Raw genomic sequence first — 27855 nt, 5'->3', positions numbered from 1 at the left:
AGGCAACAGCCTAGGTGGTGTGATGAAACAAACCACTGTAAGAAAAAAGACCAAGGATGTGGAAAAGATGTCTGATCAAATCCTAAGAGCTGCAAAGAGAACTGAAAAGCCAGCAAGGTTTGTTTTCATTTTTAATACAATCAGCAGTTATATATTTTAGTGAAAAATCTGCCTGGGCCATCAAATTCTTCACAGATAGCAAGTTGTAAAGGAGTGTCTATTGAATGGGGTAGAAATTGTATGTCCTGAGAAGATACAGACGTGTGAAAATAGAAGTGTAACCAGAAACACTGTTGCTCAATGTACTAGAAATATGGCTAGGAAACTAAAAGAAAAATTGTGTGAAAAAAGTTTTAAACATTGTGACATTTGCTTCTGCAGCTGATGAGGGGACATATTTAGTAATACTTAGATGTAATAATTAGCTCTATTTATTCACCGTGGGTTTGAGAATTTTTATATGACTGAAAATATTTTAGACAGTGTGCCCATGACAGGCACAACACTAGGAAGTAATTAAGAAATTCATTTCTGTAACAAGAGGAAACTTTCAAACAATTTAATATAGATGATGATCCTGGGATGGATGGTGCTAATATTGGACTTGCGGTAACACTTAAGTTCCATGTGGCAAGTTATGCAAGGACACAGGCTTTACCTCTACTCATTTGCATTACTCAGCAGGAATTGCTTTCTGCTGGAAGTTAAAAATGGAACGCATCACAGACCCAGAGCTCACCACCTGTAAGCTGGGTCTCCCCCTGGGGTTTGGGCCACAGAGCATCGCAGTCACCGTTGAATGAATTGGACACATAACACAGAGGTCTGCTCACTGCACGTAGGTCACCACTGAAGCTAAGGAGATGTATTGAACTGTTGAAATGAACTCATAGGAAAAGAAATCTTTGTTTATGCTAAGCAGCAAAGATTGTTATCACAGAATTGGCCTTTTGGGTTGGCGAACACTTTGAACGCCGTGCAAAGTCATCCATTAGAGTTATGAAACATTATGGAGACAGTGATCTGGCAGAGCGTTATTTGGTCTTCTTTTCTGTGCTAGAATTAGCTCTAGAACTGTAGCTGATGGTCAGAGCCCTGTGATGGAAATTCTGTGATGCTGAAAGCTGACTTTGTCGTTGACTTCAGCACTGTGAAGGTAACGTTCCCCTGCTCAGTGCTCCTTTATCTCTTCATACATACTTGCAGTGTGAAAGGTGATCTGCGGTGCGACACAGGACTGGACATCTAGCACAGTGACACCAGAGCCCCAAACTCCTGCAAATATCTGAACAGTTGTGCAAAGATTGTTAAAACTCTTTGAAAATGCCTACGTTTGTGAACAGTTCTTCTCAATTTTTGAAGTCAAGGCTACCAGTCAAGGCTGAATTCCGTGCTCGCGTGGAACTTGGTACAAGATTTAAACAATGATCTGCTAAAGAAAAAGTCGCAGATTTCTGGTTCCAAAACAAGAGTTAACAAATTGTGAAAGAAAATGTTAAAAGTAAAATATTTCTATTTTATGGTTTTTTTTTTTCCAATTTTGAATTTAAGTTACCATTGTCAATATCAGGTGTATGCATTATGTGGTATGGTTGTAATCCTGGTTCAGAAAAATAAAGTTTGATTATGCTCCTGGCACTTGGTTGGTTTTTCTTACCTCTTCCGTGTTCACCCATAGACCTTTACAACCCTGGAGTTTTCAGTGACCTCTTCAACGAGTGTTTTGTGCGGGCAGTTATCTGATAGTTTAGAGCTTAGCTGACAGTATTCGTTCACTCATGGTAAGGTGGAGCCTGGGAATCCTTCTTGGAAAATCTGGCAATTACTCAAGTTGTCCACTAGTGGGCGGGCATGCTCTTTCTTTCTCAACAGGAGCTTCTGGAAAACCTTAGAAACCTTTTTCTCTGTTAGGCATTTGGCTAAGAGTTTTACCTACCCACTTTTAGGGAGAGTTCTGAATCTTTATACTCATGGTTAGAGTTATGGTCATGGTGAGACAGCTTTCATGAGGAAACTCATATTGTCTCTTAAAGCATCTTTTTTGTTAATAATTATTTTTATTTTTTATTTTTTTACTAATTATTTTTAAAGATAACTTGCAGATAAAAACTATGTCCCTTAAAAAGATTAACTTGTGGGGCGCCTGGGTGGCGCAGTCGGTTAAGCGTCCGACTTCAGCCAGGTCACGATCTCGCGGTCCATGAGTTCGAGCCCCGCGACAGGCTCTGGGCTGATGGCTCAGAGCCTGGAGCCTGTTTCCGATTCTGTGTCTCCCTCTCTCTCTGCCCCTCCCCCGTTCATGCTCTGTCTCTCTCTGTCCCAAAAATAAATAAACGTTGAAAAAAAAAAAAAGATTAACTTGAGTTGACTACAGAGCCTGTTTCTAAAGACTCCAGATTATCAGAATACTAGTACTGCAGGTGACCTGAGAGCTGGTGTTGGGGATGAGAACTGAGGCCTTAAGCAGGCAAGAGAATTGCTTGGGGCCACTCACCTGTTGAGGTCATTACTGGAGTATCAGGTAATGGTCTTGGTGGTCCCTTTAAACTTGCCTTTGGATTTCTATTAACTTCTCTGCAGGCTCTCTCTTTACTAATGGGTAGTTACTTGCCTTATTAGGCTCTTCTTATCCAATCCAGGAAATGTTCATGAAAGCTCACTTCAACACAGGGCTCAACAACTTTTTAACTTAATTTAACTTTATTTTATTTTATTTTTTGCCTTAAATTAAATGAGTTCCTGCACTTAAATGGTATAGATACACACAATGACCTTTGTTTCTAAAGGAAACTGGAATCTCATTTATTCAGTCAACAAATACATAAGTGCCTACTATGTCCCAGGTAGTGGAGATAAATAGTAAACAAACAACTTCCTGTCTTCATGAATCTTACAGTTTAGTTTGGGGGGTGGGGGAGATGGAGGGGAGTGAGAGAGTTTGGGAATTTGGGAAGGGTAGATATTAACAAGTTAACAGATGATATAATTTTAGATGATAGCTTCCATAAAAAAGTAAAGAATTGATTTTCAACAAGGATGCCAAGACTATTTAATGGGGGGAGAATAGTCTTTTAAAAAACTAATACCTACAACTGACTAACTCCATGCAAAAGAATGAAGTTAGGCTTCTACCTCACACCATATACAAAAATTAACTCAAAATGGATCAAAGACTGAAATGTAAGAACTGGAATTATTAAATTCTTAGAAGAAAACAGAGGTGTAGGGGTGCCTGAGTGGCTCAGTCAGTTAAGCATCCAACTTTGGCTCAGTTCATGATCTCATAGTTCATGGGTTCAAGCCCCATGTCGGGCTCTGGGCTGAGAGCTCAGAGCCTGGAGCCTGCTTTGGATTCTGTGTCTCCCTCTCTCTGCCCCTTCCCCACTTGCACTCTGTCTCTCAAAAATGAATAAACATTAAAAAAAGTTAAAATAAAAACAGGTGTAAATCTTTATGCCCTTGGATTATGCACTGGCTCCCTAGATATGACGCTTAAAGCATAAGCAATGAAAAAATAGAGAAATTAGATGTTATCTAAATTAAAAAAATTTTGTGCTTCAATGGTTTCTGTTAAGAAAACAAAAAGACAACTCATATAACTGGGAGAAAATATTTGCATATTCTATATCTGATAAGAGTTTAGTATCTAGAATATATAAAGAACCTTTACAACTCAACAATAAAAAGACAACCCAATTTAAAAAGTGGGCAAAGGATTTGAATAGACATTTTTCCAAATAAGATATACAAATAACTACTAAGCCCATGAAAAAGCACTGAGCACCATTAGTCATTAGGGAAATGCTAAGTGACAGAAGCCAGACATAAAAGGCCACATATCACGTGATTTCACTCATATGAAATGTCCAGGACAGGCCAAATGACACAGATAGAAGATAAGTAGATTTGTGGTTGATATGAACTAGGGAGGGGAGAAATCAGGAATAACTGTGAAATAAATAGCATTTCTTTTTGGGGTGATGAAACTGTTCTACAATCATATAGTGGTGATTGTTGCATACATCTTGTAAATATGCTAAAACCCACTGAATCGTATACTTAAAAGAGTGAATTTTTATGGCATAGGATTACATCATAATAAAAAAAGTACAATGATCGGGCAGAGAAAGTGGGCAAAAGGCAGTGGTAGATTATTTAAACACTGTGATGAGGGAGGCTTTCAACAGGAAAGCAGACCGTTTGAATTAATGAATGAATGGATGAAGCCCACAAACCCCACTGTGCTCTCTGTTCTCTCTTCTTTTGTTTGTATATGTCCTTTCTCTGTTACTTACATTATTAGAGCATGTCTCCACTCCCGTGCCATAAATTTGTGTGAAAGACACATTAAGAAAATGAAAGTCATTATTTGATGAAAATGCTTGCCTACAATGCTTCCTTCCCTGAAGAATTAACAGGGAAATCTCTAAGTCCTAACAATGCCTTGAACATCTTATGGAAGGTGTGTAACAGGACGTTAAATGAGGGTTTTAAAGTTTTGGCTAAGCCGTCTAGGTGGGATACAGTCAGTGATACGTGACCACATAATCTAGAGACAGAATCCTTAATTCATCTTCTGCCTTCAATTTACGTAAGAGAGGATCCTTCAAAGGGAATTTGTATAAGAGGAGATCATGCAGCTTTCCTGTCTGTGTCCCTAGAATGCTGTCCTCCGCTTCCCCCAACAAAGACAAGGGAGGTTGGGAGATGCCAGGGCATCACTGGTAGAATCAAGACCCTTGGCGGAAAGGGAGACCAGCATCTTACTCACCATCTGCCCTTGTTGCTGTCAGAGGAGACAGCAAGAACGTTCTTCAGAGAGGTTCACCTGGACTTCCTGGAGCTGAACTTCTAGACCTCGGTACTATTGACATTCTGGGTGGATAAATCTTTGCCATGAAATGTAGAAATGTTCAGCGGCATCCCTGGCCTCCACCCACTAGATGCTAGTAGCATGTCCCCACCTCCCACAATTGTGACAACCAAAATACATCTCCAGACATGGCTAAACATCCCCTGGGTGGGGGGCAAAGTTACTCCTGGCTAAGAACCATTGCCCAGTTTTAGAGGGCAGTAGCGATCTAGAGATTGATGCTTGACTTTTGCTTGGTGAAATGAGAAGGGAAGAGGCTGCCTACTGTTGCCACTAATGGTGCAGCACAGAGAAAAGGTGGGCGGTGTAGGGGCTGCCTGACTGCCAGTGTTTGGTGGAGCAAAGAAGGGTAATGCTTTCCCTTCACGCACACACTGTAGAAGTGAGTCAGGCTCAAGCTGTTCTGAAAGGACCCTCTTGAAGGTAAGAGAGGTGCTGGCTATTGGACAGAAGAGAGATTGTAAGAGGCCAACAAGTTCATTGCTTGCTTTAGATTAGGGTTTTTAACCTTGACACTACTGACATTTTGGACTTGATACTTCTTTGTTGTAGGAGCCTGTCCTGTGCGTTGTAGGATAGTTGGCGTCTCGGGCCTCCATCTGCTAGATGCTATTGGCATTCCCCCCAGTCGTGATGATCCAAAATATCTCCAGACATGATCAAATCTCCCCTGGGGGGGGAGTGGATATAAAAAATTGACCCTGGTTGAGAAGTACTGCTTTTGGGAAAGATAAATGCCAAGAGTCCCTCTATGGAGGTCTGGAAACCCCACAAAGAGTCCCACAAGTCAGCTACTTCCTATTGCTACTGTAATAGATTACCAGAAAGTTAGTGGTTTAAAACAACACATTTCTGATCTCACAGTTCTGGAAGTCAGAAGTCCAAGCTGGGTCCTACTGGGCTAACATCAGGGTGTTGGCAAGCCCACGCTCCTTCTGGGAGCTCTGGTGGAGAATTCCTTTCCTTGGCAGCTTACGGTGCTGCCTCACTTCCTGGTGCCCTACTCCCGGCCAGTAATGGCCTCACGCTGACCTCCATCCACTTCCATCATCACATCTTCTCTGACTCTGACCCTCCTGCCTCCCTCTGATAAAAGACCGTTGTGATTACATTGGGCCTGTCTGGACAGCCCAGGTTCATCTTCCCATCTGGAGGTTCTAAACTTCATCCTATCTGCCAAGTCCCTTTTAGCGTGGAAGGCTTCACAGATTAGGAGGTGGACATGGTTGGGGAGGACATTCTGTGTACCACACATGGGCTCCCGCTAGCCAGAGGACACTGAGTGGCCAGATGCACCAACACTAGTTAGGTAATACCTCGTGCTTTCTACTTCCTTCTCCCTCTGCCGCCTCCCAGGAACTGGAAGCAGCTGAGCCAAGTGGGAAAAGAGGGTGAGAAAGAGATATCTCACCCTCCCCTCTGCATCGCTGGAACCCAGCGTGGAGGTGTGCTCGGGCCTAGCTGCAGAGAGACCTTGAAATCATTTGGGAGATAATGGTTTTGATTACAATGGGACTGAACTTTTTTTTTTTTTTAGTTTATTTATTTATTTGGGGGGGCAGAGAGAGGAGAGAGGCAGAGAGAGGAGAGAGAGACAGAGAGAGAGAGAGAGAGAGAATCCCAAGCAGGCTCTGCACTGTCAGCACAGAGTCCGATGCAGGGCTCTAGCCCACAAACTGGCGAGATCCTGACCTGAGTGAAATCAAGAGTCAGACACTCAACTGACTGAGCCACTCAGGTGCCCCTGAACTTTTTTTTTTAATGGAAAATTATGCTATTTTGATTCCCCACTTGTCTGGAAAGCGACAGGCTCTACCTGGAAGGATAGCTAGCAAGGAGGCTGTTAAACAGTAAACCTGAAGGCAGTGATGGAGAGAGAAAGTCACTGCTCTTGGTCCCTCATAGAATCCAGTATATTGAATAAACCCGGTGCAAGAAGGTTTTGGTGGAGAGAGGATTTCAGAATTCTATTGTGTCACCCCACAACTGGGAAGACCCTCTCTCCAGAGAGGGAGAGGTGGGAGTGTTGAGCGCATCTGCTTCCGGCTGCAGAGATGTGGGGGCGTCTGGAGGCCCATGATTCTCCTGGGAACGCTGGATGGTCTTGCTCTTGCCTAGAAATTTGGGGAGAGAGGTAGCGGAAGGAGAGAGAAGAATGGGAAAAAGGTAGACAGACCTGGGCTGATAACTACCAACATTCACGTGGGGAAGAGCAAGCAGATAGCGTTTCAAATCTGTGCTGGCAGGAGGAGCTGGGGCATATGGCCCCCCGCACGGGGAGGGATGCAGCTTGCGGCTCCATGGCTCTGAGTCAGACTTGAAAACGCTTCCCAATGTGTCAGTGTATGGCCTGCCTGAACCCTAAAACTATAACTGGAAAACTTTCATGGGTTTCTTGGGGACACCAATTAGATAATCCAAGCCCACGTGTCTTCCGTCCTGGCTGGATGAGCCTGCGTCCTTCCCTTCTGGAACATGGAAACACAGCAGAGCAGGCCACACTCACAAAGATTAAAAATGGTGAGTGGCAATCCATAGGCTAAAACCAAAATTGCCTCTAGTTTTGTATTGTATGTGGTGTATTTATATATAATTTTAATGACCATTTAAAGAATATCAAAATGACAAATATAGTCCTCAACATTTTTTTCCACAAAGAGAGATATAATGATTTGAGGTGAGGAAAACTTTGGGGAGGAGGGTAGCTTTGGAGCACTGAAAATGGATGTGTGTTTTGTGCAGGAAGAGAGTCATTGATGTGTCTGAGTGGAGTGGACTAGTCGAGGTAGAGTGGGGCGGATGATGAAGGTACTTTGTGCTTTCCACACCAGTACAGGATGCGGGGGAGCTACAGAAGAGGACCCAACCCTGAACGGAGCAAAGGGTCCAGAAAGAAGGTGCCAGACTGACCTGAGGAGAGGCAGGGGCAGGGAGGGGCCCTAAACAGGCTTCACCTTTGTCTAGATTCTAAGTAGGAATGAGCTTTTCCAACGCTATTGCAGGTGCACAGCACATATTGGAAGTAGGATGTTGTTTTTGTGCTTACTTCTGTGGCTGCACGCGGTCTTCATGCCCAACGTCTTACCCACGATCGTCCAGCAACAAAATTACCTGGGATTTCTCCTTTTTCCTTAGGTAGGTGGGCAGAAGTATCCAAGTGAAGCTGGGTTCTATCTCTGTGTATTTGTAGCGAGCTACCTGGGGACTGGTGCTTTTTACTTTTCAGTTGAATGCAGTAAAGTCTTATTTTTCTAAATTAAGGAGCTTGTGCCTGGCCACATGTTAAGCTCTCTATAAGTAATTTGTTGAAGGAAGGAGACAGGGAAGGGAGGCGGGAAGGTAGGAGGAAGGCAAATCGGAAGGACGGGAAGGAGGAAGAAGGAGAAAAGGGGAGGAGAGAAAGAAGGAAGGAGGGAGGGATGGGAGGAGGGAGGGAGGGGTGGACAGAAAGACAGAAGGAGGGAGGAAATAAAGACTTGCCTCTCTGTGTGTGTGCTTCCAGAAGTGGCACAGGAGATCATGGAGAAGGTTAGCTCTGTGAGGAGCGCTCCAAGCCTTTGGGTTGTGACAGAAAAAGCAGGGAGGCTACTTCGATGCCAGATCTACAAGGTGTGTTGTGGGAGGGATTGAGCTGTTCTTATTCTGTGAGTGAGTCTGAGAAATGCTGCCGTGACTTGTGAGCTCGTGGACCCTAAGAATGTGGATCTTCCCCCAAAGCTGCCAAATCACCTGTCTCTGGGGGCACAAATACAGTCAAACCCAAGGAGCCTGTGCTTTCTTCATTTACTGCCCTGCCTTAAAGTCACTTTCTTTCATTTTATTTTATTTTACTTTATTTTATTTCATTTTATTTATTTTAGGGGGGGAGGGGCAGAGGGAGAGAGATTCTCAAGCAGGCTCCATGCTCAGCTCGGAGCCTGGCGCGGGGGTCCATCTCATAACGGTGGGAGATTGTGACTTGAGCTGAAATCAGGAGTCAGACACTTAACCAACTGAACCACCCAGGTGCCCCTCTTTTTTTCTCTTTTTGGGCCACTGGAAGCCTGTTTTCTCCCATATGTATGCTGGGCATCATTAGCCTTGTGCTCTACACTGGGTTTTATTTGAGGGGCTGGTTGTCTGTATCGTGTGATCCCCGAAGAGATTGGTCTGCTCTCATTTCCCAGATACCTTTGGTTCTGTACTGTGATTTTCAAATGTGGCTGTTCTAAGGTGGCTGGACTTGGACGGATGTAAATAAGAGATGTCGCAAATATTAAAAGTGAAGAATCTAGGTGTAGAGTGCGTGTTGATCAATATTTGTGGATTTTGAAAACACTCAAATGCTTCTTCTTTACTAATGCCTTTCTTTGTCCTTATGCTGTCATTATTTGTTCTTCAACCAAGACCCCAAGTCTTTGGTCTCTATGATCAAGAGAGACATTTTCTGACTTGACAAGTGTAAGCCACCACGTTTCTGAGGAGGGGTCACATAATCTGGGTGATCCCTAGAGAGTGCAGAGCCACCCTCTCTGCGTGACTGGCAGTCAGGTAGACAGTCTAAGTTGGAGCACTGGGAAACTGATAGGAAGACGTGTACTCTTCTTCCCCCTTTCCTTCTTCTTCACATATTCTGAGAAAGAGAAAGTGTTTTTTTTTTTTTAATTTTTTTTTAACATTTATTTATTTTTGAGACAGAGAGAGAGCATGAACAGGGGAGGGTCAGAGAAAGAGGGAGACACAGAATCTGAAACAGGCTCCAGGCTCTGAGCTGTCAGCACAGAGCCCGATGCGGGGCTCGAACCCACGAACCGCTAGATCATGACCTGAGCTGAAGTCAGATGCTCAACCGACTGAGCCACCCAGGCGCCCCGAGAAAGTGTTTTTAGTTCAGCAGAAAATGAGAAATTGAGGAGATCCTGGAGCTGAGACAGGAACGCTCCACAAATCTGGCAATGTGGTCACTGTGTTGCCTGCCCCCTTACACCCAGGTTGGGCTGTATGGTCAGCTCTGGCCAGTGGGCTGTGACTGGGGGGGATGTGTGACACCCTCCTCACTGCAGACAATTCCACATGCTCCCTTCTCCTGCTGAGGTGACCCCGAGTCCTCATTTCAGATGGTGGTGCATTAGCTCTAAGCAGCCTGGATCCCTGAGACGCTGTGTGGAGAACAGCTACTCTTGGAATGCTTGTTCAAAGCCCATAGAGGGTTTTGAATGAGAAAGGAAGAAACCTGTGTTTTCTTAAGCCACTGAAATTTTCTTTTTTTAATTTTTAGGGAAAATGAATTTAAGTGGATACCTTAAGTAGTATAATTTTTAGTTTAAAAACATTTACCAGCACTTTGTAATTTATAGAGCATATTTTCGTAGATATTATTTCTTTGAAAGCTCACCATGCTCCTAAGGTAATTTTCCTTTCTTTTGACTCCTATTTTGACTTAATTTCAGGCTTCTAGAAAAGTTGCAAGAACAGCACACAGGATTCCTGCACACCCCTCCCCCAGAGTGCCCAAATATTACCATTGCACTGCACTGCTTGATTCTTCTCTCTCTCTCTCTCTCTCTCAATATATATACATACTTATTACTTTTTTTCTGAACTGTTTGAGAGGAAGCTGCAGATAGGATGCCCCTTCATCCCTAAATACTTAGGTGTGTCCCCTAAAAAGGAAGACGTTAGGATCCTGTGTTCTGCCACCTAGCTTAGCTTATTCTAGACCAATACAGACAACCTTTGTGGCACTGCTGAGCATGGAAGGTTTGATACACAAGAAGTGGAAGGCCAAACAGGGGCCAAACAGCCCTTTCGAGGAAACCGGCTTAGAATTGGGGAGATTAGAATCTTAAAGGAAACAGGTTTTTGTTTCTTCAGTCGATATTTTTTGATATGATATGAAATGGTATTTAGGGAGCCAGATAAAGGTTGATGGGAAGGGAATTACCACATTCAGGTGTGTGGAGAGAAGGGCTTTCGGGAAAATCTGTTTCCTAAGCAAGGTAAACCTGGACTCCTGTTTCTGCTTTGCGCCCACGGTGGGTATTGCTATCACACTCTATCGCCGTGTTTTCAGTAAAACCACCTCTGTTTTGCTCCAGGCCTAAAAATGTATCCAGGCCACTGGTAAGGATGACATTGAGAAGCGTGTAGCTAATAAAAGTGTAGGGGCGTCTCTCTGGGCTCGTGGTTGAAAACAACGCTCACGGAGCTGGAGAAAGGAGTGCTGTTCGAGACATCCAGAGTCAGCTGAGGGTCAGATACCTGGGAACGCACGGCCCAGCCTCCTGTCTTGGCAGTGACACCGACTCATCAGCCCCGATTTCCAGAGCTGCGTCCTTCTCACTCCTCCTTCCAAATCCACCTCCACTTGGGCTTTCAATCTGTGCCTGGTTCTGGTTTGAATGAGCCACTGATGTATTTGTAGCCATCCGGGATCTGGAGCGCAGATGCAAATGGCAGTTTTCTCTGGTAAGTGTTGGGGCAATCGGATCCTTTTCTGATTTGCATTCCCAAGTCCTGCAGGTTCTCAGGAAATCACATCTTCCAGGCAGTCTGGTGGGGGTTATTTTTAATCTCAGCTATAAATGCCAGTCCATAATAGTTCTTAAAACCGAAAGAGCCTTCGTTTACAAGGCAGAGGACAGTTAGAGACAGAGTCATTAGTTTAGCAAAAATCTCGGACCAAAAAAGGGGATGAGGAGAAGGGACTCTGGGGATAGAGAAGGCTTGGGGTTCAGGAGTGAGAGGGGGGACAGGCACAAATTTGGAAGACACTAGCTTTTGGGGGACTTAAACCATAAGAATGGAGGGGCTTGTTCAGGGAGAGCATTCAAGGAGAAAGAGAGAAGAGCATGTTAGGTCTACCTGGGCACGTTAAACACACTGCTCTTCTCTCAGAGTCAGTCTTATTAGCATTCATCCCTGTTTCTGACATAAATGGTGATTTCTGAGGGTCTATCTCACCTATTCCCACCACTTCTCAATCTCTTGTCTCTTGCTGGTGCTGGGCCCTACCTGGAGATAATTTTATTCCAAATTCCAGTCCAGGGTTAGAATTCGTTTATGTGCAGATGTATGCTCTGTGAGGATATTTCAAAATCCCAGGTGAGCTCCCACGTAAAGTAGGAATGAATTTTAAAATTTGCAAATCGAGTGTGTGAAGAGCAACTTACATTTTAAAGGTAATTAGTTTAATATCTGCATAGCCCTCCCTTCCCCCAATCCACCTGGTGGGTGAAAACACAATTCTGGGTAAACGCACTCATTTCGTGTTACACTCAGCCCACTCAAGATTTTCTCTCCTGCTTTGAGCCTGGAGCTACTTAAAGGCGGAAGGATGGTGGTTTGGGCTGGTCTCTAAGGCAGATGTCCAGTCACCAGCTGTGTCTTTCCCATCTAGAGAGTCACTGCCCGCAACGCTCTTTCCTCTCACTGTGACAGCTGCATTCAGTGTGGCACCTTCACTTCTCGCTTAGCCTGCCCCTTCTCTCACTCACTCTCCTGGTGCTAGCACTCCATCTTTGTGTTCAGCTCTGTTTGTTTTACAGAATCCCACTACTCGATGGGCAGAATAGCTGTCTCCATGGTGATGCAGGCACTAGTCTTCCCAGGGAATCGGCCGCCATGTCTTTTTATCTACTTGGCAGGCAAGTTAGAGTTGGCTGGGATGGGCTAAATCCTGCCTTTCTCTTCTCTGTGTTTGTTCTTATGCTCTTATGAGAAAATTCTCAAGCTGATGAGGCCATGCACACAGCTGTGTGGATTGCAAGCGGAGAGGCCCCATACAGATGTTTGCCTTTATTTTAGTATCCTGACCACTCAGTTTATTGATGAAAATCTCTCATTTCTAGCCCAGTAATCAGCTTTTACCAATTTCAACTTTCTGGAAATTTTCTATGAAATCAGTGAGAAAGGGGAATTGCTGCTATTGTTTAATCAGTTTGAAGGCTTGATAAACTTTCCAAGAGGTCAGTCACATAATGAAATTAGCAGGTCTGTTAACAGATGAGAAAAACACTAGCATAAAACAAAAATAAGATAAGCCTGTTATTAAGTTAATGCTCTAGTTCAGAAACTTCCTTAGAGATTTCCTGTAGAGGAATGCCTGAGTGGCACAATTGGTTAAACATCCAACTCTTGGTTTTGGCTCAGGTTACCAACTCACACTTCACAGCTTTGAGCCCCGTATCAGGCTCTGAGCTGATGGCATAGAGCCTGCTTGGGATTCTGTTTCTCCTTCTCTCTGCCCCTCCCCTGTGTGTGTGTGTGTGTGTGTGTGTGTGTGCGTGCGCGCTTTCTCTCTCTCAAAATGAATAAATAACTTAAAAAATTGTAAAAAAAAAAAAAAAGAGAGAAATTTTCTGTAGAAAACCAGTTTGGGGGATTTTTATGACCCCAAATTAAGTTTTGGACAATTTGAAATTGTCCATGGTAAAGCACTGTCATGAGCTTGACAATGACTGAGCTGAAACAGGCTTAGAGGTTCTTGTGTAATAAAAAGAAATATTGTGTATAAGGCTTCTGATTTTAAATTTTAGACCAAACAAATGTACTTGACTCCCCCTTCTTCTGAGACTCCACTGAGAAAAACAATCCCATAATAATTAAGAGAGAGGAGTGAGGGCAGACTAGAGATTTCATCCCATCTCTTGGATGTGGACCATCCATGAAAGCGTGTTGTGGATGAAGTGGCACAGAGGATGCTCAGAATATGCACGAGGTGGTCCTCTGGCAGTGTGGTGGCTGCTCAGCTTGCTTGAAAGCCCTGAGGTCCCCTGATGTGTTTCCTAGCTTTGGCTAGTAGGAGTGAGGCAGGGTGTAAAACCAAGTCATTGTTGTAATTCTGTCTGCCATATAACTGCTTCAGTGATTCCTTCCAACCTTTTCTCCATCACTGCACACAGAACCATTGACAACCCTCATATCAACAATGCTTTTGTAGAGAAATTGAACGCATTTCCAAGAAGCAGGGCTTCCAGTGTGATGTTTGCACAGAGATTAAATTCTTTCTTATGACATTTTTGATTTCAAGGCTAATGTCTGATTTTTTACCCACATACCTTAAAAAAAAAGTCATCAGAAGCCAATCCTGATGAACTGGATGGCCCAGTTACAAAACAGAGGTCCCAATCAGCCTTTCCATTCAGAAGAATGTCCTGCTGGGGAATAATTCTTACTTATGCAAAACAGCCTTTCATTTTCCTTCATGAATTAGTAATCAAGGATTATCAGAAATAGGAGCAAAATTCACAGCCTGAAAGAGAAAGACCAAGATAAATATTCAGAATAAATGACCCCTGGAGAAATAAAGATCAAAGAAGAATACTTAAAAAATTTGAACTTGTATCTTCAGAGAAGGCAGAACAGATACTGAATTCATAAATTAAGAAAAAGATGCTATTAAAAAGAAATAGGAAATGAAGAAACTTTGAGATTAAAAATATTTAAAATTACATACTGTTAACACGATTTCAGTAAAATTAAGATGAGTTCAAGATAATATCTCTGAATGCTCAGCATAAATCAATGATGAAAAAGATAAGAGACACAGATATTTAATCTAGGAGGCCTAAAATCTGACCAAAAAGAATTTTAAGGATCAAATTTAGAGAAAATGAAGAGGAAGAAATTATTTTTAAAAAATAAAAGAAACTTTATGAGTGCTGATGAAGGACATGTTTTTTTGTTTTTGTTTTTGTTTTTGAGAGAGAGAGAGAGAGGGAGAACAAGTAGGGGAGAGAGAATCCCAAGAAGGCTCCATGCTCAGTGCAACGCCCTATGCAGGGCTCGATCCCACGACCCTGGGATCATGACTTGAGCCGAAATCAAGAGTCAGATGCCCAACTGACTGAGCCAGTCAGGTGCCCCAAAGACATGGTCTTTGATTGATAAGCCCTCAATTGGTCTTACACAATTTTCACCAAATGGAGCATCTGATACTAGTTGTCTAACCCATGATCATTCTTCCCTCTTCCTCAATATAAGTACCTTAATTTTGTTTAGAGTGGATTAGGGTGGAAGTGTGCACAATTACAAATTAAAAATAATTCTTTCTACAATTTTCCTTGTGAAGGTGTCATGTGACCCAGTTCTGCCTAGAATGTAGAGGTGATACTCTTAATTTCAGCTCAGATCATGATCCTAGGGTCGTGGGATTGAGCCCTGCGTAGGGGCTACTGGGATTCTCTCTCTCCCCTCTCTCCCTCTCCCTCTTCCCCTCCCCAACTCGTTCTCTCTCTCTCTCTCTCTCTCTCTCTCTTTCTCTCTCTGTCTCATGTTGCCTCAGCAACATGATGTGGTAGGAAAGGAAGCTAGAAGGATCCTGAGTCATTAGTGACTTCCTGGAGCATTTTTTCAACCTCTAGAATTCATGTTACATTTAAAAATAGCATTATATGGTCACTTTAATCAGATTTCTGTTATATGCAATTGTAGTGCAGTCTTGGTGAATCATGAAAGATAAAAAGAAGATTTTAAAAATGTCTAAAGAAAGAATACAAAAAACTAGAAAGGAAAAAGACACAGGTTGCTTTCACACTTCTAATTAGTAACAACAAATGTGAAAAGAATGAAATTTCTTCTAAACTTAAGGTAAATTATTTTAGACCTAAAATTGTATATTCAACCAACTATCAACTACTAATCAAGAGTGAGGGCAAAGTAAAAACATTTCCCTTTTCCGAAGGACTTTTCTGAGGAAGTTACTTAAGGATGTGTTCCGGTAAGTAAGGGAGGAAATAAGAAAAGGAAAAGTAAGACATGTGATCTAGAAAATAGGTGATGGATATAACCCGGACATCCAGGTGGATGACAAACATGAGTCAGGCTTAGGAGTCAATTATCCTGAAAGGATATCCAATTATCAAGAAAGGAATGAGAATGAAAGGCATTGATCAAGTTGCTACTGGAAAAAAAAAAAAAGTGGATTACATCCAACTGAGAGTGCCATGATTAAAATACTGAATTCCTTTGAGTAGGTGGTAAGGAATATACTTCTCTCTCTGGGAGGCAGGGCTGGTATAACAACATAAAGGAAGGCAATTGAGCAGGATTATCATAAACCCAAACTAAATTCTTTCATGTTGCTGAGTAAATGATGGAGTGTAAAAAAAAAAATGCATTTGATTTTTATGCTGGAAACAATCTCCTTTTACCTGGGTTTATGGATTGTGTCATTGAACTTAATGAAAAGCACTTTTTGGTCTTGAGTCCAGTAATAATAGTTTTACTAACAATATTAGAAATGCTATTTATTGATCATCTACATTAAAAATTTTTTTTTTCAACGTTTTTTATTTATTTTTGGGACAGAGAGAGACAGAGCATGAACGGGGGAGGGGCAGAGAGAGGGAGACACAGAATCGGAAACAGGCTCCAGGCTCCGAGCCATCAACCCAGAGCCCGACGCGGGGCTCGAACTCATGGACCGCGAGATCGTGACCTGGCTGAAGTCGGACGCTTAACCGACTGCGCCACCCAGGCGCCCCTGATCTTCTACATTTAAAATAAATTCATAGATGAAGCACAGAAGACTGAACGATAGTTACAGAATAGCATATGACAATGTGAAAGGAGCATGTTGCTTTCAGCAGTTAGAATGTGGAAAAGGGGGCCACCTGGGTGGCTCAGTTGGTTAAGTGTTCAACTTTGGCTCAGGTCATGATCTCATAGTTTGAGTTCGAGCCCTGCACCGGGCTCTCTGCTGTCAGCACGGAGCCTGTTCTGGATCCTCTTCCTCCCTCTCTTTCTCTGTCCCTCCCCGCTGTGCTCTCTCTCTCTCTCTCAAAAATAAATAAAAATGTTTTATTTTTATTTTTATTTATTTTTTTTAATTGAGATGTTTTTAGTTTTTTATTTATTTTTTTCAATATATGAAATTCATTGTCAAATTGGTTTCCATACAACACTCAGTGCTCATCCCAAAAGGTGCCCTCCTCAATACCCATCACACACCCTCCCCTCCCTCCCACCCCCCATCAACCCTCGGTTTGTTCTCAGTTTTTAACAGTCTCTTATGCTTTGGCTCTCTCCCACTCTAACCTCTTTTTTTTTTTTTTTCCTTCCCCTCCCCCATGGGTTTCTGTTAAGTTTCTCAAGATCCACATAAGAGTGAAACCATATGGTATCTGTCTTTCTCTGTATGGCTTATTTCACTTAGCATCACACTCTCCAGTTCCATCCACGTTGCTACAAAAGGCCATATTTCATTCTTTCTCATTGCCATGTAGTATTCCATTGTGTATATAAACCACAATTTCTTTATCCATTCATCAGTTGATGGACATTTAGGCTCTTTCCACAATTTGGCTATTGTTGAGAGTGCTGCTATAAACATTGGGATACAAGTGGCCCTATGCATCAGTACTCCTGTATCCCTTGGGTAAATTCCTAGCAGTGCTATTGCTGGGTCATAGGGTAGGTCTATTTTTAATTTTCTGAGGAACCTCCACACTGCTTTCCAGAGCGGCTGCACCAATTTGCATTCCCACCAACAGTGCAAGAGGGTTCCCGTTTCTCCACATCCTCTCCAGCATCTATAGCCTCCTGATTTGTTCATTTTGGCCACTCTGACTGGCGTGAGGTGATATCTGAGTGTGGTTTTGATTTGTATTTCCCTGATAAGGAGCGACGCTGAACATCTTTTCATGTGCCTGTTGGCCATCCGGATGTCTTCTTGAGAGAAGTGTCTATTCATGTTTGCTGCCCATTTCTTCACTGGGTTATTTGTTTTTCGGGTGTGGAGTTTGGTGAGCTCTTTATAGATTTTGGACACTAGCCCTTTGTCCGATATGTCATTTGCAAATATCTTTTCCCATTCCGTTGGTTGCCTTTTAGTTTTGTTGGTTGTTTCCTTTGCTGTGCAGAAGCTTTTTATCTGCATAAGGTCCCAGTAATTCATTTTTGCTTTTAATTCCCTTGCCTTTGGGGATGTGTCGAGTAAGAGATTGCTACGGCTGAGGTCAGAGAGGTCTTTTCCTGCTTTCTCCTCTAGGGTTTTGATGGTTTTCTGTCTCACATTCAGGTCCTTTATCCACTTTGAGTTTATTTTTGTGAATGGTGTGAGAAAGTGGTCTAGTTTCAACCTTCTGCATGTTGCTGTCCAGTTCTCCCAGCATCATTTGTTAAAGAGACTGTCTTTTTTCCATTGGATGTTCTTTCCTGCTTTGTCAAAGATGAGTTGGCCATACGTTTGTGGGTCTAGCTCTGGGGTTTCTATTCTATTCCATTGGTCTATGTGTCTGTTTTTGTGCCAAAAAATATTTTTTAAAAAGCAGGTGGAAAAGGGAGAAGTAGTAAAAAGAAGGATAGGGGCACTAACATACTCTTTTATATAATGTGGAATTGGTAGGCATGGACTATAAATAGTAGAATAAGACACTGCAACTTAAAATGATCATTCAAGGGGCTCCTGGTGGCTCAGTTGGTTGAACGCCTGACTTCGGCTCAGGTCATGATCTCATGATTTCTGAGTTGAGCTCTGCATCGGGCTCTGTGCTGACAGCTCAGAGTGTGGAGCCTGCTTCAGATTCTGTTTCTCCCTCTCTCTCTGCCTGTCCCTCACTCATGCTCTCTCTCTCTCAAAAATAAAGACACATTAAAATGATCATTCAATAATTTAAAAGCAATGAGAATCAGAGCCAGAAGTAGTAATGCAATTACTACAGGGCAGCATTTGATGGCAATGTAAGTGACACTTCAGTCCTCACCATTGACAGTGATGAGTCAATAGGTGTTTACAGATGGATAATACAATGTGCGTGTCTATGTATACCTGTTCGGAGCTATGAAAGTAACCACCACAAAAACTAGAGTCAGAAATAATAGAAATGTTGCTTTGGGGAAGTGAGATTTTGGGTGAGGCAGGAGACTTACTATTCACAAAAGACCTTTTCAGCATTTGTTTACTTATTTGTTGGCCAAAAGCTGATATTACTTTGAATATGATGATGATGACAATCAACTTGAAACAACTCTAATTTCACTTCTGTAATATTTGGGTGGAGATTTAGAAATGAGTAATGGTGTTATGTTTTTGTAAGTATTGACAATCTCATTTAAAAAAAGCTATATGTGAGAATTGGAGGGAAGATGCTTTTAATAGACAGCTTTGTAGCAATCAGGCTATTTCACAAGAAAATAAATCTCACCACATTAACCAGAAAATAGTGAGAAACACTGGTGACATGTGACATGTGATATATACTTCCCCGATGATCTGTTACTTGGTTTTGGGAGTTGCTCGATGAGGAATGTAGCCATTTCCATCAATACTTTGTCATAGGTGATGGCTCTGATGCTCTATTTCCAGCTGCCCATGACTGTGTGTTTTGATAGTCACTCACTTAATGTCTTCAGCCTCTGAGAGTGTTTACAGAGCACATCTATGAATTTTCTTAGCATCCAGTATATTATTCAGAATCCATTTGTTAAGGTACAAGGAAGCATGCTATCATTTTGAATATCAAATACTTTTTTTTTTAAACAACAAAATCCTTGATAGGGATTAAATGGCAAATAGTGATGTATGTCTAACACTCACACCTGAAATAGTTGTGTTCCTTCTCTGAAGACTTTCATGGTGTCAAGTCATATTTACTTTCTGGTAGGTTTTAAGGATGGCACATGTGAGGAGTACTGGCTAGCACAGTTAAATCTTCAGCCCAGTGAGGACTCCCCCCGAGGTGTCCATGTTTACAGATTGTTCTATAGTCTGGTTATGAAATGGGGGAAGGTAGTTCACCCTTTCTTCTCTCAGGATGGTAGCCCTTTCCACTCCAGGACATGAATAACCAGGCAGCCTGAAGTCCAGAACCTATCCTGAATAGATTCAAGTGGTCTTGAATTGCATCTCTCTCTTGGATTGAAAATTTCAAAATTTCAAAGTTGTTCTTACATTTTGCCCTTTTGATTTTATTTATGTTATCTTACAAGCCCATGGACATGGAAGTTCAGAAAATGAGACCTTTAAAGAAGAGTCTGTCTATCTTCTTGAAAAGAAAAAGAAACAATTCCTCTATTTCAGGAGAAATTTAACCTAATTTTTTGCAGATAGGAAGAGAAAGTAGAAGAAGTTTTATGTGGTGAATTTTTCAAATATTAAGTTCTAGAGATTGGTGATTCAACATTAGTTGCTACCCCCAGTGTGGCTCCATTTAATAATGAATATAGCCATTTGGATGTAAAATATTGCAACAAATAATTGGTGCATATGTCAATTTTTATGTACTCAAGTATATCTATAAAATAAATACCCCCAAGTATAATTGTCAAATGAAAGTATGTACTTTCAAATGTGTTACTAAACTGTACTTAAAGAAGCAGCAATTAACATTTCCATAAATTTATGAGATTGCCTTGTCCCCATGATCACACACAGTGTGTTACCAAACTTTTTGATCTTTGCTTATCTAATAGGTAAAAAATTATATCTCAAAGTAGTCTTAATTTTCTTCCTGATATAAGCCAGGCTGAGCATCTTAAAATTTTTTGTTTTAGGTTTTGGAAAACAATCACCTTAAGAAATTAAAAAGAATTATCTAAGTTCCAACACCAAAAATTCTGACTAAATTGATTTAGGATCAGGTTTGGACATTGGTATTTCAAAAATCTCCCCCAGAGATTCTAATGTGTAGAACCGCTGCTTTTACATGGAGCAAGTGGAGCTAAAATAGAAGGCTTAGGGAAAGAATATGTCAAACATCACTAAGACTGTGCCCAAGAAGCAAAAGAGAAATGAAGATTAACCTTCTATATAAAAAACCACATCAGGTGGAAGGATCAGATCAGGTTTGGGGAAGAAAGGAGGTGGGAGGAGAGGGGTCTAGGTAAGGGGGAGGCAGAGCTGGTTGGGCTTGTTTTGTGGTATTCTGCTTCTTTTAGGTGAAGATGAACTTGAGGCTGAAGCTGCTTCCAAGCTCTTCTCAACCCAGGGTTGTCCTGAATCAGCAGAATGGAGTGACCAGTAGGGTAGGCAGCCATGATGAATTTGCACAAAATAATCCAGGAACTGTTGGCATCACAGATATTGGACATATAAAGAAATAGAGCAACTGCATTGGAAATGTAGAGAATGAGAAAGTAGCTGGTAACTTTGATGGTCCCCATGTGAGCCTCCATGCTGGGGTCCCTGGAGCCAGTGGCATTGCTTTCCATGTGTAGGGTGTGTCTTTTGAGAGAGATGATCAGCAGGGTGGCTGCAAAGATGAACATGATCAGAGGAATGAAGATCCCCAGGTTATAGAGAAGAACCAGGTTGACCACATTGTTCTCAGTGAAGTATTTTTTCTTAGAGGAGTTGGGAGAGGGGATAGAAGAATTGTTACAATACATGGTGTTGATGTCATTGGAGAAGAGTACACTGTAGCCTAAGGAAATAAACATTGATAGCCACAGAGCCAGGGCATCTGTCCCGGAAATTCTCCACTTCAGCTTGAGGAAAAGGGGTGGGAGAAATCAGCAATCTTCACGAAGTAGAAGCTGAGCCAGGCAGCAAACCAGAGGCTACAATGATTTAAGAACATGAAAGTTACTTTGAATGTACCATATATAACATCTTCATTATAAAAATGTGGGGATGTTGAGCTGAAGGTAATTTCTATCATCATGAAGCTTTGGAGAGGTATTCTGGATACACTCAAGAAAAACAGGATCCTGCTTATTGGAAACTGCCTTATTTTTAATCCATTCAGCTATATTTATAGCCATGATGAACCCATTTGCAATGATACCAATGATGCATTCAGTGCCTATAATTGTTAAAATTGAGAGGATGTGAAATGGTGAAAATTCATTATCTGCAGGATTGCAGGTTTTTGTCATCCTGAGTTGTTACTCCTGTTTGGTGTGTGGAGGAAAATGCCTCTCTAGTGTTTGATAGGCAGATCCTCAGTAGCTCCCACTATTCATGTTATAGGAGGAAGCCTTTGATGCATCATTTCCAAATTCATTCCATTTGTTTATCTCAGAATTCTTAGCTCTAAATCTGGGGATGCAAATGATGGAAGGATTTGCTTTCTAATCCTCTTCCATGTCCATTTGGACTTGTTGGTTTTAGTTCAATTATGGGGCCCAGGAAGGACTAGAGTCAAGCCCGATGCGGGGCTTGAACCCATGAACCGTGAGATCATGACCTGAGCCGAAGTCAGACGCTCAACTGACTGAGCCACCCAGGTGCCCCAATCTTTTGTATATTTTAAAAAAATTTTTGGGGCGCCTGGGTGGCGCAGTCGGTTAAGCGTCCGACTTCAGCCAGGTCACGATCTCGCGGTCCGTGAGTTTGAGCCCCGCGTCAGGCTCTGGGCTGATGGCTCAGAGCCTGGAGCCTGTTTCTGATTCTGTGTCTCCCTCTCTCTCTGCCCCTCCCCCGTTCATGCTCTGTCTCTCTCTGTCCCAAAAATAAATAAACGTTAAAAAAAAAAATTTTAAAAATTTTTAAATTTTATTTAAATCCAGGCTAGTTAACATATAGTGGAATAATGATGTTAGAAGTAGAATTTAGTGATTCTCATCACTTACATATAACACCCAGTGCTCACCCCAACAAGTGCCCTTCTTAATGCCCATCATCCATTTAGCCCATCCTCCACTCAATATCCTTCCAGCAACTCTTAGTTTGTTCTCTGCATTTAAGAGTCTCTTACAGTTTGTCTCCCTCTCTTTTTTTAATCTTATTTTTCCTTCTCTTTCTCTATGTTCATCTGTTTTGTTTATTAAATTCCACATATGAGTAAAATCATATGACATTTGTCTTTCTCTGGCTGACTTATTTCACTTGAGACATGCTCCTTTATAAACCACTAACGTGGTATTGAGAACCATGGCCTTTACTAATGCCAGTTAAGTAGAACATCTGCCTGCCAAGTCACCATTTAACTTAGTTTCACTTGTGACCTCAGGGAACTGATTGGAAATAATAATAATAAATTCAAAGTCAATATAATATATAAATCAATGTATGCTGTGTATAGCGTGTGTGTGTGTGTGTGTGTGTGTGTGTGTGTGGGCATATGCTAGACACTGTTCAAATACTTTATATATCTCATCAAATTTAAGCCACACAGCAATTCAGTGAAGAATGTATTTTATTATCTACACTTTGCAGATGAGGAAACTAAGGCTAAATAACTTGTCCCAAGTCACACATCTAGAAAGAGACAGTGTTGGGATTCTACCTCAGGTCACCTGGTTCCAGAGTCCATCTTCTTACCACTCTTTATATTTCCTACACCCACGTGTGGATCCTTTTGTGTGCGCCAAAGACAAAAGTCAGGGTTGACTTGACTGTAACATTTTTTTCCTGGTAGTCTTTTATGATGCCTTCACTATTTAAGGGAAGAATAATTGAGTTAAAAAAAAAAGCGTAATCTAGCTTTCTACCTGTGAGACTTTCTTTACTACTCACACCGAACACTTCACTTCTGACACTTCTGGTCATTGAACATGTGTGTGGTTTTGTTTTGTTTTGTTTTGTTTTGTTTTGTTTTGTTTTCCCCACACCAGGCCATTCTGTGATAGTAGCTGGGTATCCTACAATTTACCTCAATTCAGACACTAACTGCCTGTTTATTATTATTTATTAATAACAGTTTATTATAAAAGGATATGCTAAAGGCTACGGATGATTCTTCAGGTGGAAGAGACGCAGAAGGCAGAGTATGTCCACGCCCTCCCCAGGGGCCCCACTCTCCAAACACCTCACATGTTCACCAGCCTAGAAGCTCTCTGAACCCAGTCCTGTGCGATTTTTATGGAGGCTTCATCATGTAGGCGGGATTGAGGAAATCATTAGCCATTAGTGATAGTGTCAACTCTCACCCTCTCACCCGCCCCCGCCCAGCACCCCCCCCCCTCTAGAAATCAGGGGTGGGACTGAAAGTTCCAAACCTCTAATCACATGATTGGCTCTCCTGGCAGCCTGCCCCCAGCTTATGTGTGATCCATTGGAAAGCCACATCATTAACATAACCAAAGACACCTTTATAACACTCATCTCTTCGGAAATTCCAAGGGTTTTAGGAGCTCTGCTAGAGAAACAAGACCAAATGTATTTATTATAATACATGATATGAAATGATATGATATGATATGATACAATATACATAATCATACCATAATATACAATATCACAATGGTAAAACAAGAAGACACTAATTTTCAAGAGATAGAACTTCGTTGCAAAATGAATTACTTAACAGATAATAAACTTCTTTTGTTACATATAAATATTTAAAGGCCTACACAAAATTTACCTTTCATTTAAATAGAACACTATGAAAATGAGGGTTGAAGGTATTAAAAAAAGAAAACTGGAGGCATCTGGGTGGCTCACTCTGTTAAGTGTCCAACTCTTGATCTCTGCTCAGGTCATGATCACACTGTTTGTGAGTTCAAGCCCCACATCGGGCTCTGTGCTGATAGTGTGCAGCCTACTTGAGATTCTCTCCTTCTTTCTGCCCTTCACCTGCTTGTGCTCTCTCTCTCTCTCTCTCAAAATAAATAAATACACTTAAAAAGAAAGAAAACCACAGGCCCAAAATGATGCCACTTAGACCAAGTTCCCAAACCAGGGCTTAATACTCAATCTAATTGCAACTTCAATCTCCCCCAGAAATATTGCCCTAATTGTCTGGAATTTTCTGGCCAGCAATAAAGAAGTAATCTGTCACTGGGACTCTCTCAGTCCCCCCCAAGAGATGAAGTGAACTGCAAGATAAGATCCTCTGCCCTTTTCCCTAAAAAGAAAGTGACCTTGCCTGGAGCCATCCTTTCTTTTCTTTCCCTAGTAACTTCCTTGCCCCTCCTCCATCCTATAAACCTTCCATTTTGTACAACTCTTCGAGGGCTTTGCTACTTGCCAGATGAGGTGCTGCCCGACACATCGCTTGTTGAATAAAGCCAGTTAGATCTTCAAATTTACTTGGTTGAATTTTGTTTTTGTTTTTGTTTTTTTTTAACAAAGGAAAAGTTCCCCGTTCCTTTACAACATAGGCTAACCAACAGTAGGGTACAAACAGCACCAGAATCACTCAATCTATTTTGGAATATTAAAACTAAATGGCCATTGTGTAGCAGGATTCTCACACAGAAAGACGGACTCGAGGCTTTCTTTTCCAGGAAGCGCTTTATTTGTCGTGCCAGCATGGGCTCAGTGGGTTTGTACCCGGAAAAACCGAGCCCTGAGCGCAGCAGGGCTTTTGCGCTTTTGCGCAATTGCGCTTTTGCGCAATTGCTGCTTCTTTGTCTCCCATATATGGTGACACACATAGTCTGATTGAACCCAGTCCAAGTTTCAGAGTTGTGTCAGAGTTATGCATACGTGTATAGGAGCTGATTGGGCCACGTTGCCTTCCTTTGTTCTGAGAAGGCCCCCACCACATTCCTTAGGGAGGGGCTCTACCTCTACCACAATTGGGGTGGTCATTTCTAATTTTAAAATGTATGCACGGGACAAATGATGATAAAATTGACCTCTCAATTCAGAGTAAATAGACTTTCGTGAATGAACATAACTCTAAAGTAATGACAAGTAATTCTAACAAAGAGAAGGTTGGTGAGTGAGATGTCTCTGAAACTCTTCATAATATTTGTTTTCTTCTTACTTAAGGCCTCTTTTTAAAAAAAGCAAAAAGCTTATGAAGGTTTTCTGACTTGATAAACTGACACAAGTTTTTATGGATTTTACCATCTTGTCTTTAAATCCCTGTTTTTGAACTCCAGATATTTCCTTCGAATACAGTGTCGTAAACAACTCTGCTTGTTTCCACACACTTGTGCAAGCAGCTCAGGACCTCTGATTTGGTTTGAAGAGGTTTTTCTTGTCACTGGCTCTTCCCCAGCTCTGCCCACCCAGGTTGCTGACAGTAAGGGGGAAGGGGACAAGCTCTGTTAAGAGTCTGATGATTCTCTCCTCCTTTCTTTGCTAATCACAGTGTCTCACTCTCAGCTCTGTCACCTGTAGTGCCTGACCCCCTGGGAGGCGGTACAGATACTTGCTGGTGAATGAGTGATCTTACCAGTGGCCCAGAGAACTTCTTCCTAATGACTGGCATCCAGAGAAGGCAGTTCAACCACCCCATAAATCTAGAATTTTTGCAGGTTTGATGCCCAAATTGAGTGTGGGAGTGTGAATAACAAGGCTGAGTGAGAGCACAGCAGTTCTCTGTATTAGGGTCTAATACTGTGAGAGGAACACTGGTGGGAGATAGAGAGTACGGGGTGGGGGCGTGGGCGGGAATAAGTTAGAGGAAGGGGCAATGACCTCAGCCTGTGGCTGGGCTTCCTAGTGTTCAGGGGTCGCACAGAGGCGGTGGGCAGGAGCAGGGGCCACAGCCATCATGAGAGGCACCTCAGAAGAAGCTCTGCTTGTCACAGCCAATGGCAGAGTTGCTTCCTACAATGGAAAGAACATTGTTGTTGTTGACAGGAACTCCCAGGGACAGTCTGAAGTGGGGGGAGGTAACTTTTCTAGGTGAAGAGATGATCTTTAAAGTTTATTTATTTATTTTGAGAGAGAGAGAGAGATAGAGATAGAGAGAGAGAGAGAGAGGAGGAGAGAGAGAATCCCAAGCAGACTATGCACTGTTAGCGTGGAGCCAGATGTAGGGCTCGAAATCATGGAGCCAGGAGGTCATGATCTGAGCCAAAACCAAGAGTCGGACACTTACCCAACTGAGCCACCCAGGGGCCCTGAAGAGATGATCTTTTCAAGTAGAACTAGTGGAATTAGTAGAACCTAAATGATAAATCTAGTTTAATATATCCTGGATGTATTCAAGTGTGTGTCTAACCACAGAAATCTCATCAAGAGGACGTTGAACCATTAATGACAGAGAAAATGGCTTCAAGCAGTTCTGTTTATTTGCTATATCTTTAAATTATTATTTTGAAATAGTTTTTGACATAGAGATGTACTGTAAAGATACTACAGAGAATTCCCACTTATACCCCTAGCCCAGCTTCTCCTAATGCTTACATCTGACATAACTGTGGCACAATGACCAAAACTAAGAAGTTAGTACTGTTACAAATACTGTCAGTTACACTGTAGGCTTTGTTTGGATTTTTCAGTTTTCCACGGATGTCTTTTTCCTGTTCCAAGATCCAGTCTAGAATACCACCTTGTGTTTAATCATTGTGTATCTTTATTCTCTTTCAATCTGTAACAGATTCTTGGTCTTTTCTTTTCTTTCATGACCATGACAGCTTTGAAGAAACATACCAGTCAGGTATTTTGTGAAGTAGTGCTTAGCTTGGGTTTGTCTCATGTTTTCTCGTGGTTATAGGGGAGTTACGGGTTTTGAGGAATACCTCAGAGGTGAGGTGCCCTTCTCATTGCAAGGGGTACACCCTGCCAGCATCTTATTACCGGTGATGGGAAACTTGAATACTTGGTTAACATCACATCTACCAGTTTTATCCACCATAAAAAGTTACTTTTTTCTTTATTTTCTTTTCATACTCTATTCATTTGAAGTGAGTCACTAAATCTGGCCCATACTCAGGGGGAGAGGAATTAAGCTTTGCTTCCTGGAAGGAGGAATCTCAAAGAATTTGTGGACATATTTGAAAACCTCCACAGGAATATTCTGGAGGGAATACTTTGAAGCTATGCAAATATCTTGTTTTTCCTTAAACCCTTCTCTGCTAATGTCAGCATTCATTAGCAGATGTTGACTGCAACAATTAAAAAAAATTTTTTTTTAATGTTTATTTATTTTTGAGACAACACGAAAGACAGAGTGCAAGCATCAGAGGGGCAGACAGAGGGAGACACAGAATCTGAAGTGGGCTCCAGGCTCTGAGCTGTCAGCCCAGAGCCCAACGCTGGGCTCAAACTCACGGACAGTGAGATCATGACCTGAGCCGAAGTCAGACGCTCAACCCACTGAGCCACTCAGGTGCCCCAACTGCAACAATTACTACATTGCTGTGCTGTTGTAATTTTTTATTTTCTTCATTCCTTTTACTTGTATTAATTAGATTTCTTCTGTAAGGAAGAGTTTTTT

The 27855-nt window shown here is 42.0% G+C and overlaps 1 protein-coding gene across 1 annotated transcript; it reads right to left on the bottom strand.

Annotated features, from left to right (window-relative positions):
* Nucleotides 1-18388: 18388 nt before the first annotated feature.
* Nucleotides 18389-21670, bottom strand: TAS2R39 (taste 2 receptor member 39). Its single transcript, XM_043589647.1, is given in 3 exon segments — nt 18389-21294; nt 21297-21519; nt 21521-21670. Coding segments are annotated over 3 exon segments (1038 nt in total). The 3' UTR covers nt 18389-20629.
* Nucleotides 21671-27855: the final 6185 nt, after the last annotated feature.

This window comes from Prionailurus bengalensis, chromosome A2 (genome assembly GCF_016509475.1).
Source record: "Prionailurus bengalensis isolate Pbe53 chromosome A2, Fcat_Pben_1.1_paternal_pri, whole genome shotgun sequence".
Taxonomy (NCBI): domain Eukaryota; kingdom Metazoa; phylum Chordata; class Mammalia; order Carnivora; family Felidae; genus Prionailurus; species Prionailurus bengalensis.
Note: the sequence above shows the minus strand (reverse complement) of the source record. Positions and strands in the feature narration are given on the sequence as shown.